The sequence below is a fragment of the Danio rerio genome, chromosome 8, assembly GCF_049306965.1.
Source record: "Danio rerio strain Tuebingen ecotype United States chromosome 8, GRCz12tu, whole genome shotgun sequence".
NCBI lineage: Eukaryota > Metazoa > Chordata > Actinopteri > Cypriniformes > Danionidae > Danio > Danio rerio.
In genome coordinates, this window is record NC_133183.1 from 44,241,429 (window position 1) to 44,256,798 (window position 15,370).

The 15,370-nt window shown below is 35.2% G+C and overlaps 1 protein-coding gene across 2 annotated transcripts in view; it reads right to left on the reverse strand.

Annotated features, from left to right (window-relative positions):
• Positions 1-14,244, reverse strand: part of slc12a5b (solute carrier family 12 member 5b) — a 106,582-nt gene extending 92,338 nt beyond the window's left edge. Inside the window, 1 exon segment of one of the 2 annotated variants that reach the window (NM_001302243.1) lies at positions 14,019-14,244. In NM_001302243.1, coding sequence (NP_001289172.1) covers positions 14,019-14,073 — 55 coding nt within the window. In that variant the 5' untranslated portion in view covers positions 14,074-14,244. 2 annotated transcript variants of the gene reach the window in all.
• Between the last annotated feature and the right edge of the window lie 1,126 nt (positions 14,245-15,370).

The following is a 15,370-nucleotide window of genomic DNA, read 5'->3' on the forward strand; positions in this document are numbered from 1 at the left end:
TATGTTCATTAAAAGCCATTCAGTGGAAATTAAAAGAAGTTGCCGCCAATTCACTATGGCTACAGTTAAAACTCAAGGGTTAAGAATGTTAAAAAGTTGAATAGTTGTGGCTTTCGAATTGTCCTTGTCTCAAAACTTACATGTTAGGGCTGCATGATCAATCAAAATCAAATAGTAACTGCATTTTTCATGCATACCTTGTCAGGGAAGCATGGTTGTGTGATCAATAGTAAATGTCATCTGAAGGCCATGGTGCTCTTGTATGGAAACTCCAAACACCAATGAAGATATTTTTAATGTAGAAATTCCCATAGTGGTTGTTAAATAAACAGATTTAACTGCTTGCATTGATTCACCATGACTAATAATCACACAATTATGGAATCAACTCACGTAAATATTTATTTTAAACACTCGGCTAAAGTTATGAAGTGACTTTAAAGTGAAACCTGCTATTAAATGTACCATTTAGTTTACTGAAAACATATACAAGCACCTTCATTTCCACAGAATAATTAACTTTGGCAGCTTTAAAGCAGAGATAGCCAAACTTGGGCCATCAGGCTAAAGTTAGCCCATAGTGACCTTTGGTTTGGCCATCCACCCCATCTGATAAGAGAATGATGGGGATGGTTTGGTATTGTCATTTTAAATTTAATGCAACCTTTTAATTGTTTATTTTATTGTTAAGCTTAAAAAAAAAAATAAAAATAAAAAGCTAACTGAAATTAAATGTTGTAATTTAAATGTTGCAGTTTAGTTTAAAGGGTCACGAAACACCAAAACACACTTTTTTTTGAGCTGTTGACAGTCATATATGTCCCACGCTGCTATTGTGTATGCAACTTCATTAATATGCATGATAGCTTCAAAAAACGCTTTTACCTATTACAGTGTTCAGATGGCAGAGAGATGACATGTTGTGTTGTCAAAACAAGTGGAAGAAGAAGAATTGTTTGGAAACACGAGTCATGTGTGTTGTGTTTATGTGCTGCAGTGAAGGTTTAGTTTCCATTTCCCGCTATGAGAGCACAGTTGGACTCATGTGTGGACTACAGTGCACGTGACACGTAACAGAAATACGTTTGTTTAAAACCTTTTTTACCCAAGAGCTTTTCTCACCTGGAAATGGTGAAATCCAGATTTGCCACTCGTCTCCTTTTAAAAATGACGCGACTCCAGTTGGTGTTGATTGTGCAGTCTCTACAGATTTGTAAGTAAGCGATCAGTGGTCTTTGTTTGTTTAATCAGATGGCAAAGTTAGTTTGTATCGTCAGCAGTACTCTTTTAGTGTTTAAAGACATACCTTAGTCAAAATGTTTTAGTTACTAAGTTTACAGTACGTCAATATCATTACAATATTATAGGCTGAAGATCTGCTGTAAATGCTGCTCTTTGAGTGTAAACCAGGTGTAAACACTGCAATCAAACTATTATCGGCATGTAGGATTTTTGCTGCATTTTGTAACAGGAATAACACACACAGCCATTTGATGCTATCTACCGAGTGCACCTAAGTTACTGAGAAATGCGGAGGTTTTTTTTCCACCATTCGCCATGCGGTATCAAACATTGCATTAAAACAACACTCTTCCAGCAGTTCCTCCTATGCAATATCTCATTTGTCACAGGGGCATACATGAAATGTTTCTGAATGAAAGTGCCAAACTGCAGTTAGAGTTCACAAATTAATCATTTAGCAAGTAATTCGATTAGGGATGTCCATGTAAATGCAGTCACTGTCTTTCTCCCCTGCGTCTGTGTGTTTATTTTGCCTCTGTGAATATCAGCGCGTGCCCAAACGGAAGCTCCAATTTTTATGCAAAATCTTCCCTCTTTCTCTCTCCCAACATTCCCACCTAAACAGAGCTGGACACGCCAACTTTCCTGACTTTTTCCAAACTACAGGTGTGAAAACAGCCTGCTGAAACAGAAGGGTTTTGTGACCTTCAAAAATGTACATACGGTCATCCGACGCATAGAGGACAATGGAGAGACTTTAGTGAGCAAATTAAGGCAAAGGCAGATTCTGATTGACTAGTGTATTCAGCATTCAACTCCACTGTGTTATAATTGTGATAGTTCATGTTTTTATTGCATTAAGTTATAATTAAAGGTTTACTGCATTAGTTAACATGATTCATAGCAATGTTTTCTACCTATTTTTAAATATTATGAAATAAATTAAGAAAGTACCCATGGAAACTTTAATGTAAAATAGTTTGGTATATTTATCTTCAGCCCACGGCTCTCAATGATATTGGGTTTTTTGGTCCTTCATACAAAAAACGTGGGCAACTCTGCTTTAAAGCGATGCATTCTTAAAAAGGTCACATGAAAAAACTCAGACAGGAGGGTCAGCAGGAGTATTTAAAACTTTCGTGTAAAAGGGTAAGTTGTCTATGATTATGAACACCATTTTGTGTAGTTTGTCATTGAACTATGACTCTATATAGAAAATGTACATGCAGTTCTATCTGAAATCAGGTTCTGGAGACTTACTGCTGATTACAAAACTGGCTTTACTGACAAATTATGCACATAATCTCGTTTCATTTATCATGCAGCCCCATTACATATGCAGGTGAGATTAAAATCAGAGGAGTATTTATACACACTTGATTTTTCCAGAGTTAATGGACTTTTAGTTGTGCTGTGTTAGTAGAACAGTGGTTTACAAAATGATCAAGGTAAGTCAAGAAAAAAAAAAATATGTGATCAAAAATACAGAATTTAAATGATCATTGCACACACTAAGATTACAACAAATATTTCTAAAGGAAACAGCAGTAATAAATTGTTATGTAACTCATGAAAGGTGCTTACAATAACTGCTCTGTTTGTTAATATATCTTCGCATATGACTGGCGCAGTGTCTTAAGCCATACAGGAGCACAGAATTGTGTACTGCATTCCCAACCAAATGGTAAGATTCATAATAACACAAATTGTAACTCTTTAACATGGTTAAAAGTACATGCCGAGTGATTAATATTTGTTGGTTTGCACTGATTCACAGTTTTATCATTCAGTTATTTTATTTTCAAGATCTGAGGTAAACTATTCTGCTTTTGGCGTGGAAATAAATGTTGTATAAAATGATATTCAAACATTGTTAGCATTTAGCACTGATTAAAGCACATAATCAGCACCTGAGGTGACTACTGTCATACTAGTTTATGTGGTCTTTTAGCAGGGACGAACAGTAAATAATTTTAACATGGATTCCAAAAAATAATTTTAACATGGAAAAGGTACCTTTTATAGTATGTTGCAGTGGTGTTTCATATCTAGTTAAGACACAGTGTGAGTTATGATCTTAAAATTGAGATAAAAAACAGGTTGTACCTCAATTTTGTTCTCTCTGCTATATATTACGACAACATTCACAATAGTCTCAGCATGTTATTGAATATAACAATGTTAATGTATTATGAACCAGATCTAACAAGTATGCTTATAATACAGTGTACATAATTGTACAGTGCTCAGGATATATAAGTACAACCCTCACAAATCTATCTTTTAAAATTTATACTTTTATAGAAAGCTATATATACAATATTAAATTTGTGCATATATATTAGTCAGTACTGAAGCCAAATCTGGAGCTTATCTAACAAAATAACTCATGATAACAGTCCAAAAATTAGTACACTCAAATGTAGATGTCATAGAAAAATATTAAATTAAAATTTTAAAAAAGAGGAAAAACAAAAGAAGCGAAAAAATTTAAATATTTAGATGAAATTTTGTAGGTTGTAATTTTTTGCAATATCTTGCTTAAATTTAATTGTATTATCTTTCAATTTCTAAATATGTTTGGTGGCTAAAATATTATTTTAATAAATATATCTGTTTAATAAATCTGTTTTGTTTAAATGAACCAAATACATTGCCTATATCTACTGAGAAATGGATAAAAATATTCTTTCTCAAAATGGGGTGTACTCAATTATGCTGTGCACTGCATATAAAATGCTTGAATAAGCAAAAACATTTCTGTAGCACATCTAAACAAGTGGTTCTGGGGAAGGTGGAGGGTTTCACAGTACCTCTGTATAAATTCTTCAGCACATCTGGTCAAGTGGAACTGGGGGAGGTAGAGGGTTTAATAGAAACTCTGCATGACAAGCTACAGAATCAGCAGAGGCTAATCTGCATGTGCTACTGTACTTGTGTAGTAAATAACCAGGGCTGCATTTCTGAGTAATGTTGTCTCTTATTAGGTTATGAAGACTCTAAAGGCTTATCTTAAAAATATATGGCATTTCTTGGCTTGTTCTCCAATCAATAATTTAAAGAGGTTGCTTAAGGTTTACATCTTACATCAATGTTATGCTCTACATGCAAGTGGTGCTGAATTATTTGATATGGAGGGTAAAACTGCGAAGAACTGTTTACCTAATCCCTATCTAGTCTAGAATCTAGAATTTGGACCATGTTTTAAATTTACTTTCAATTTTCTTGTTATGTTCTCTGGAAAAGGGGGTATATTTTATACAATATTTTATAAGATATTTAACAATGATGACATCAGAATCTGTGAAGCAGAAAACACTCAACCATGCTTACTTTACTCTCGACTCTTGACTCTTTCACTTTAAATTTTTTCCCTAAAGGGTTAATTTTAATAACACATACATTTTATTGAAATTCTTGTACTGAAATATTTTGCGCTGTGTTTGGGCTAATACTTCTCTAAATGTACACATACTTTAGCCAATGAAAAAGAGATATAGCCTAATATAACATTGAGTGTATACACAACTTAACACGTTACATTCATTCATTAATGATTCACAGCTATGAGGTATAAGAGTGGTTTAGACAAACTTTACAAAAGTATGACTTAAAGAGAATACACTTAATTAAGAAAGTGTCGGGAAACACATATTAACACTAAGGCATACAGTGTTCAGCATAATTGAGTACACCCCGTATATTTTTACCCATTTCTCAGTAAATATAGGCAATGAATTCTGATGCATTTCAACAAAACAGAATTATTAAAAAAAATATTTATTAAAATAATATTTTAGTCACCAAACATATTTAGATATTGAGAAATAATAAAATTAAATTCAAGCAAAATACTGTAAAAAAATTAAAACCTACAAAATTTCAACAAAATCTTTCATTTTTTTGCTTCTCTTGATTTGCCTCTTTTTAAAATTTGTATTTAAAAATGTTATATAATTTAAATTTGGGTGTACTAGTTTTTGGTCCGTTATCGTAAGTTTTTTGGCTTCAGTACTGACTAATCTAATGTATACAGTATAATATTGAAGAGCTTCCTATTAAAAATATGAATTAAAAAAAATATTTGTGAGCGGTTTACTTATTTATGCTGAGCACTGTAGCTTAAGATATGGTTTAAGAATGATGTAGCCTTAAAATGGTTTCAAGAAATGCAGCCCTGATTGCTAACAAGGATCTAAAATCTCACACCATTGTCATGCTAAAACTTTAGCTAGGTGCTGTTTTTTTCTGTTCTTTTGCATGTCTAACCTAACAGCCTCTGTCCTCCCTCTGTTCTCACCCTAAAATGGCTTCCCAGGCACCTGCCAGAGACAGCTGGCCACGACAACTTAACAAAACCATCCATCAAGGGCAAATACATCAGCAGGATTACAGGAGGGCATATAAAAATCCTTTATGTGTGGCATTAGGGAAATATTCTTATATAATGCATGGTCTTTTGCAGTGACATAATACTCACTACACTCCCTCAATTACATAAGAACTACATCCCCCGACCCAAAACACATGAAACACACACCTACCCCAAGAATTATGTTTGTAATGGGATGGGTCCTGACTACCTATGTGGCCTACTATTTTAAAATTAAATATTAATTCAATTAAATAGCTCATTTTTGCTTCTTGCTATGTTGCAAATTGTAGCATATAGTTGTCGTCATCTAATGACAGTAAAAATATGTTTTTACTTAAATTTGTTTGTTAAATTAAGTATTTACATGTAGCTCAATTGGAATTTTAAATGGTATGATGGAAAAAAGTGAATGACTGAAGTGCAATTTAAACTATTTCTACAACAATAATGTTAAAAAACATAACAATATTTTTTTCTTAAATGTAATGTTAATTTTAATATACAGAATTTATTCATTCATTCATTTCATTTTCCTATGGGAATAAACCGCCTATTTATCCAGCATATGTTTTACACAGCAAATGCTCTTCCAGCTGCAACCCAGTACTGGGAAACATCCATACAAATTCATTGACAGCTAGCTCTGCAACTCTCACATGGTCGCCCACTGGAAAGGTGCTATATAAATGGTCGCCCACTTAAGCTAAGCAGGGCTGCGCCCGGTCAGTATCTGGATGGGAGACCACATGGGAAAGCTAGGTTGTTGCCGGAAGTGGTGTTAGTGAGGCCAGCAGGGGGCGCCCAACCTGTGGTATGTGTGGATCCTAATGCCCCAGTATAGTGATGGGGACTCTTTACTGCTTAGTGAGCGCCGTCTTTTGGATGAGATGTTAAACCGAGGTCCTGACTCTCTTTGGTCATTAAAAATCCCAGAATGTCCTTCAAAAAAAGAGTGGGGGTTTAACCCTGGCATCCTGGCCAAACTGTTCACTGACCTCTGTTTATCATAACCTCCTAACCCTCCCAGTATCATAATTGGCTTCATCACTCTGTCTCCTCTCCACCAATCAGCTGGTGTGTGGTGTGTGGTCTGACGCAAAATGGCTGCCGTCGCGTCATCCAAGTGGATGCTGCACACTGGTGGTGGATGAGGAGATTCCCCCCAATGTGTAAAGCGCTTTGAGTGCCCAGAAAAGCACTATATAAATGTAAGGAATTATTATAATTATACAGGATTCATTTCATATTAAAGTTGGTTTAACTCATATTCTCTAAAACTAAATATGAAAAAAACTGAGATAATTTTTATGGGCACCCCAGCACTTACCTGCAATATTTTAGTCAGTTTCTCCTGTAAGATTGCTGGCTCACATTAAAACATCTACTTCTGTCAAAAATGTAGGTGTAATCTTCAACTCCTCCCTCTCCTTTCAGTCTCACATTAGATCTGTTATTAAATTTGCATCCTTCATGTACGTCGTATTGCCCAACTGTGTCCCTTCATCAGTAGCAGGGATGCCGATTCTGTTGTCTATGCATTTGTCTCATCAGGTATTGACTACTGTAATGCCCTTTTCATTGGTCTGCCTGCCGGCCTCATCTCCAGATTACAATATATTCAAAACTCTGCGGCTAAAATACTCACTCATACCAAACGTTCTGCTCATATAACCCCAGTCTTGTATGTCCTTTATTGGCTCCAAAATTCTCCTCCTTGCATTTAGATCCTTAAATGGCCTAGCTCCCATTTATCTTCGCAACATGCTTGTCCCCTACATCCCTTCTCACTCATTACATTCCTCTGACTCTGGCCTTATTGCTGTCCCTCGCCTCGCTTTAATGGAGGGCAGATCATTTAATGTTACTGCACCCAAACTTTGGAATTTTCTACAATGTTAACTCCATTCTGTTAATAATATCTCAGAATTAAAATCAATCTTTACTCTGCATATTTGTCTCCTAGGTCTTGTTTTGTATTTCCAGTTTGTTATATTTGACGTTCTGTATGTTCGTGGACCTAATGTTGTCTCTACTTGATTACTGTCTCTATCAGTGTCTGCTTGTATTATTTCTTTTTGTTAAATTCTTTGCAAAGTGTCCTTGAGCTCTGGAAAGGTGCTATATAAATAAAATGTATTATCATTATCATTATTATTATTATTATAAAGTATTCTAAACAATTATATATTTCATACAGTATGTTTTACTTTAATGTTTATTATTTAAATTACCTAAGATAAAATAATAATACCTCAATGATACTAACAGCACTGTTGCAAATTCTTTCCATTTCTAAAACTATTTAAAACCAAAATTCCTTCATCAATTCTGCATTCTGTTTTTCTGTCCTAAATATTAGTACATTAGAATAATTTGACTTTAAAATGCATTCTCACTTAGGACACACAAAACTATAAGCTTTCAAAAAAAAAACATACAATAAGCTCTCACGAAATACAACAGAAAGGCTAAACAGCTAACTGAAATTTTTAAATGATGTTATATAATCTGATGTTCTTGAAAGATAAACTGCAACCAGTTATCACAGCAGTCTACTTGTCCATGCATGCAAAACCTCTGAGCTAAGCCACCTAAGAGGTTTTGGTCAATAAACATCTGTATAAGTCCTGTCTAACCAATGAGCTGACGAGAAATGCATTTTTGTTGCTTGTCATGATTGTGGGCAGCTTGCGTATGAAACACACTGACATGCTTGAGGCGTTTTGTGTTGATTGACTGAGAGGCGTTTCTGTTACTGACACATTATATTAAACAGATCTACTAACCTTGTATTCTGCTCTATCTACTACAAACAGGCAATGCTACTTTGATTACACAATAAATCTGCAGAGGACGCCACGGTGGCTCAGTGGTTAGCACTGTTCCCTCACAGCAAGAAGGACACAGGTTTGACTCCTGGCTGGGACAGTTGGCATTTTAATGTGGAGTTTGCATGTTCTCTTCATGTTCGTGTAGGTTTCCTCCGGGTGCTTCGGTTTCCCTCACAATCCAAAGACATGCTCTATAGGTGAATTGGAAAAACTAAATAGGCCGTAGTGTATGAGTGTGTGTGTGTGTGTGTGTGTGTGTGTGTGTGTGTGTGTGTGTGTGCGTGTGTGTGTGTGTGTGTGTGAGAGTGTTTGTGGGTTGCGGCTGGAACGCCATCCACTGTGTAACACTTATGCCAGAATAGTTGGTGGTTCATTCCACTGTAAATAAATAAGGGACTAAGCTGAAGGAAAATAAATGAATAGATAAATAAATCTGCAGTACATACATGTTGACCAGTGTATAAAATTAATACTTTCCAGGTGCCAAAAGTCTGCAAAAATCTTCATGAATCAGCGTTCTTGTAATCATTAGATGTAAATGAGCAAACCAAAAATTGTGCATTGTAAAGTTGATTGAATTGAATCTGATGCACAGCACTGTGATTTTTGATTTGGTTTGCAGGATATTACAACGCTTATTTGCAAGAATATTTTTTTGTATATTACCAAATCTAATAATTACAACAGCATTAAGAAATTAATTATAAACTTAGTGTCCACATCAAGTGCTACTAATTCACAGTTTCCAATTGTGTTGGAAAAATACAAGCTAGAGTAAAGTAGGTAGGGGTTAAGAAAAGTAAAATGTTTTACATTAAAAAAAATATGTATTAAATTATTGTTATTATTTTATTTTAAAGTTAAGTGCACAGAAAAGATGCTGTGGAATGTTTAAAAGATTTAACTGCTTGATTTTTTTATTCATATACACAATTCAAAATATAATTTATATATTTTGTGAACATTTTTTTTAAATGTAAACGTTCTGGAATATGAACAAAATATAAACAACAATAAGTTTTTTTTTAAATATATTTCTCTTATTAACAGTTAATATTATATTGTAAATACCATTTAAATGTTAATATAATCATATAAAATTTGAAACTGCCAGGGCATTTAGTAACAATTATGTGATCATTACATCAGTGGTTCTCAGTTCCTGTCCTCGCACCACACTGCTCTCAGACAACCAGCTTGATAGATTAGAGCTTTATGCATGAACTGTGTTCAGACTTCAGAATCCTGTTAGTGATCACTACTAAACTTAAAGGAAAACCTTCACTTTAGAATGTTTATTAATTTGTGCAAAGCAACTGTCCTCCACATTATACACATTTCGGTTATGAAGTAGACTAATTATCTCAGAGAAATGCAAAACATCTAAACACTGAGGCAGATTTATCCATCCTCCATAAATAAATCTAGTATCAGAGCTACAGCAAGGGCTTTTGTCAGTGCTGGTTCCTTGGAGAATGTGGCTGATGACTGCTTAGCAACTGAAGATGGGGTGAGCGTGCATTTAAATTGGTTGAGAAAGTGGCAGGTCTCACATTATCTACAGGTTTTTACATTTTCTACAGGTTTTAAAAAATATATATCCCAGGGGTATTACTAATTTCAGTGCTTAACTGTAGTTCTGTCAAAATATAGTTTTAGGCATTGCTGTTGGCTATATGCTATGATGTAATGATGCAACTTGAAATGGTACAGCAGAATGTAACACTGTCCTTGGATTTCTTGTTAATGTAAAAGTTGAGCATTATGACATTATGAATACTATATGTTTTGACATAACTTAGGAGTTTTGGCAGCTATTTTTTTTTAAAGACAGAGTGTGTCACATCATTACTGTGATGGCTGCATCTGTCTTCCCGGAAATGTTTTGTAATGTAACCTAATAGCTAGTAGTCAAAATATTTTAACATGCCTGAATACAATCCACAACATAAAGGTTCATGTCTAGTGTAAATAGCTGTTTTTTTTTAAAACACGTGACTGTAATTCTTATGCAAACAGCATGCAATTCATTTTGCCTAAATTTACTTAATTTTTACTTTAGAGTTTCTTTCTTCTATCTATCTATCTATCTATCTATCTATCTATCTATCTATCTATCTATCTATCTATCTATCTATCTATCTATCTATCTATCTATCTATCTATCTATCTATCTATCTATCTATCTATCTATCCATCCATCCATCCATCCATCCATCCATCCATCCATCCATCCATCCATCCATCCATCCATCCATCCATCTATCTATCTACGTATCCATCTATCTATCTATCTATCTATCTATCTATCTATCTATCTATCTATCTATCTATCTATCTATCTATCTATCTATCTATCTATCTATCTATCTATCTATCTATCTATCTATTTGAAGGTTGGAAATAAGTAACAAGTGAGTAATTGATGATGGAATTATTAGTTTTGTGTGAACTATGTCTTTAAGAACAACTAGTTCTTTCTTGTTCTGTTAGTGGTATTTGAGAACAGCTAGTTCTCTAGACAATACTAATTTAGGGTGGTCCTGTTGTGTTTTAATGTCTTCATGTGCCTGTGGCTGCTAAAACAGGTCTGTGCCATCTGGCCTGATGTTCACTTGACCTGAGACTCCACAAGGACAGGCACAATCACAGTGCACACACTCTCATCTGCATGCTCATAGAAGATCTCCCCCTCTCTCCATTGTTCTTTGCTTTTCTTTTTACACAATAAACAACATGCTGTATTAAAAAATAAATAAGCACACATCTCTAAGTAATTACATACTGTTTTTTGATCATTTTTAAACCACTATGGATTTTGTGTATAGTTTGGAGCTGTGATGAAGCCGGGTCTTTATATAGTGTCTCTGAAATTGATCGACAATCAATTGCCTTCTGCCTTCCATCCAATTTCTCAACTAATCTAGTCCAGCCTTCTTCACCGATAACAAATGCTAAAGATCACCAGTGTCATGAAGCAATCAGAAATCTCGAACCTCACTAACCACTGAGAGGAAGGTGCAAAATGATCTGGTATGTCAGCCTATTTGATGAGTGAGCTAACTGAATGGTCATGGAAATGCACATCATCTGTGAAGCTGCTGAGTCTTGTGACTTAGAGCAATGCATAAGGGCTGAAAGTACGTTTGTCAAACCAAGTGTGTGACAATATAATGACATTGTTTTACACTGAAATTGATATTGCTTACACATCTTTGAATTTCAGGTTGAGAAAAGACTATTTGTTTTACTCTCTTTAAATTTTTTTCTTTTTAATAGGACTAATTTATTATTAACTATCCATCCATCCATCCATCCATCCATCCATCCATCCATCCATCCATCCATCCATCCATCCATCCATCCATCCATCCATCCATCCATCCATCCATCCATCCATCCATCCATCCATCCATCCATTCATTCATTCATTCATTCATTCATTCATTCATTCATGCTTTATTTTACCCTTTCATTCATTCAATCATTCATTCATTTATGCTTTCTTTTACCCTTTCATCCATTCTTTTTTCTTTCTTCCTTTCTAATTCATTGATTTATTTATTCACTCACACATCTTAATGATGTCGATGAAGTGGTACTTGACCATTACAATGGGGACAACTAAAACAAATAGGCCTGAATAGTACTGAATGTACTTTCTTAAAATCAGATTTTAATTTTAATTGCTAATCAAATTTAAGTGCCTGCTTTTTATTTCACCCCATCCCTTCAAAATGAGAATGACAGAGCAAGATTGTTTTGGGACAGCTTTAGCTGGTGAGCTACCAAGCATGAATTTTATGACCAAATAGGCATTAGCACCACTGCAGTACTGTCCCTACCCCCTGATGGGAGGAAGAGAGAGAGAAAATTCAGGGCAGCATTGGACTTTGAAGGAAGCGAGGCAGAGAGAGAAAGAGAGAGAAAAGAGAGAGAGAGAAAGAGAGACCCTTTGAAAAGAAGCAAAAGCTATAATGCAGCAGTCTGCAGCCAGCTCCACTCATGTCTACACAAAACGTCCGTCAGCAACAGAGGGCCTAGAATTGGAGCGCATTCGCTATGTATGTGATCACTGACTGTTTCAGAACCACGGAGAGCTCCACTGATACCACCAGCTCAATCAGCATTGATTTCAGCACCACGGACAGAGTCGCTGCTAGAACCACTGCAATCCAATCACGACACTTGTACCACAGTGCATTTAATAAGGGAGATGTTTGTGTAATCGATTCAACAGCTGCCATCTGTAATGTGTGCGAAACACACATGCGTGCATCCAATTTTTCACCACTCAGAATGAGTGCAGGTTCTGCTTTACTGCAGGGGGTTGATAAGAACGCATGCGAGAGGAGGTCAGGTACGAGCTAATTTAATTCCTTTCTCGCAGGCTGGAGCTGAACCTGTAGGCACGAAGCTCCTTTAGAAACTGAGACCTTGCATAAGAGACCATCTTTTCTCTTTCTAAAAGGTAAATGACATGAAATGCACCAAAGCTCGGCTTTTGTTAGTAATTATTCCTATTATTTCAGAGAATCTAAAACGCAGGGAGTGACAATGTGGAAATGAAATAAAACGAATGGTTAAATAGGAAAATTAAATAAAATTAAGCAACAGAAAAAACAACAGTTCATAGGAAAGACAAGCACAATAATTTGATGGTTGCAGGCTGTATCAGCCAGTACACTACAAATAAAATAAAATAAAATAAAATAAAATAAAATAAAATAAAATAAAATAAAATAAAATAAAATAAATAAATAATAATAAAATAAAATAAAAAATAATTGATCAAATAAAATAAAATAAAATTAAATTAAAAATAAAATAAAATATAAAATGAAATAAAATAAAATAAAATAAAAAATAATTGATAAAATAAAATAAAATTAAATTAAAAATAAAATATAAAATGAAATAAAATAAAATAAAATAATCACGTGTCATTTTCTGACATAAAAAAATAACTGGTAATTTTAACCCTGAGTCACTGTGAAAATCAGAAAATCCCTTGATATTTGCACATTGTATTAAATTTGCACTTTACTTAAAGTGTAGGGAGATGACAGTGCCTGACCATCTACAAACACACACATTTACACACTGCTGTCTGTAGTTCCTCAGACAGACACGGAAAGCATTATCATTCTCCTCACAGCAACCTTGCAGCACGAGCCTTTGCCAAAGCTGCACACACACACACACACACACACACACACACACACACACACACACACACACACACACACACACACACACACACACACTCACACACACAAACACAATTTTTAATTATGTCATTGCTCCAAATGCTTCCATGTCACATGCGCACCATATACATTAAAATCATCTTTAATTATGATGTTACAAGAATATCTGCACTCTGACATGTTGTACATTCCACACACACTCACAAGCAGTAATCAGTTACTGGTGCATGATTGATGACACAGACACACACATACATACACACACCAGTGACCAGTAAAAAGACAAATTTGCTCATCCTCTGCACACACACGCGCACACACGCATGCACATAAATGCTGTTGCAGGATCAGACCACTCACCCTGGCTGTTGGGTCCCCCATCGCCTTCTTCACATTCATTGAGGTTGTTCATCATTTTGGAGGATGGAGCACAGATTCCCTGCTAATGCTAACACTGCTGCTGTGTCCACCAGCCAACGGATGTACCAGCCTCACACACACTCGGATGGAGGAGGAGAAGGCTAGTGGTTCTCTGCCTCTCTCCTCTCAAGAAAGCGAGCAGTGCTGTGCTTTGGCAGACTGGAGTCCTCTACCGTTTGCTGCCTTGCGTATTCAGTCTCTCTCTCTCTCTCTCTCTCTCTAGGAGGAGGGGGACAGAGAGGCTGCAGGGACGTAAATGATGGAATGCTTAAGAGCACTTTTTTTTCTCTCTCGAACACTCACAGAGCATGTCGTCTCTGCTTTTCTCTCTGCTCTGCAACCACTGCCTGACGCCTGCGCTTCACTGTTGTTCACGATGCGATGATCAGGAATTCCCTGATGCGTATACCAAGCTGTTGCAGTTTCTCTGTCATCATGTCAGACTGCATTCATTTCTGAAAGATCTGAAATATCATATCATATAAAAAAAATGTGTGTGGTCTACTACTTTATTTATTAGGTGGTTATTAAAAAAATATGCAAAAGCTATCTATGTTTGAGCTGTCTGGGGTCACCACAGCGGAATGAACTGGCAACTTATCCAGCATATGTTTCACGCAGCGGATGCAATTCCAGCTTTAACTCATCTCTGAGAAACATCCACACACACTCAATCACACCCATATGCTACGAACAATTTAGCCTACCCAATTCACCTGTACTGCATGTCTTTGGACTATGGGGAAAACCGGAGCACCTGGAGGAAACCCATGCGAACGCAGGGAGATCATGCACTACCTACTGCGCCACCGCGTCACCTATGTTTAATTTAATTTAATATATATTTTTTTATTTCATTCATTCATTTATTTTCTTTTTGGCTATAGTCCATTTATTAATCGAATGTATTTTTAATTCTTTATTTATTTTTCTTTATGTTAATTTATTAATTTAATTAATTAATTTGTTTATTTTATTTTAAATATGAATGCTGTTTCTCCACACTAGGTTAAAATAGCTGTTTGCTATGTCATTGCTAAGATGTTGAAAGCAGTTTTACATATTTTGCTAGTTTCTTTGCACTTTGGGTGGTTTCTAATTAGCAACATTTATTTATTATGATACTGTTGCTCTTTTTTTTTTTGCTTGAAAGAGGAAGACAATTTGATACAAGATTATTAGTTTTAATTAAATAAAATCAACCAATCGATCAAAAATCATCGAAACAAAAAACAGACGTTTACTTCTTATGTAAACATAAGAAAAATGTTTACTTTTTTTTCTTGCCATTA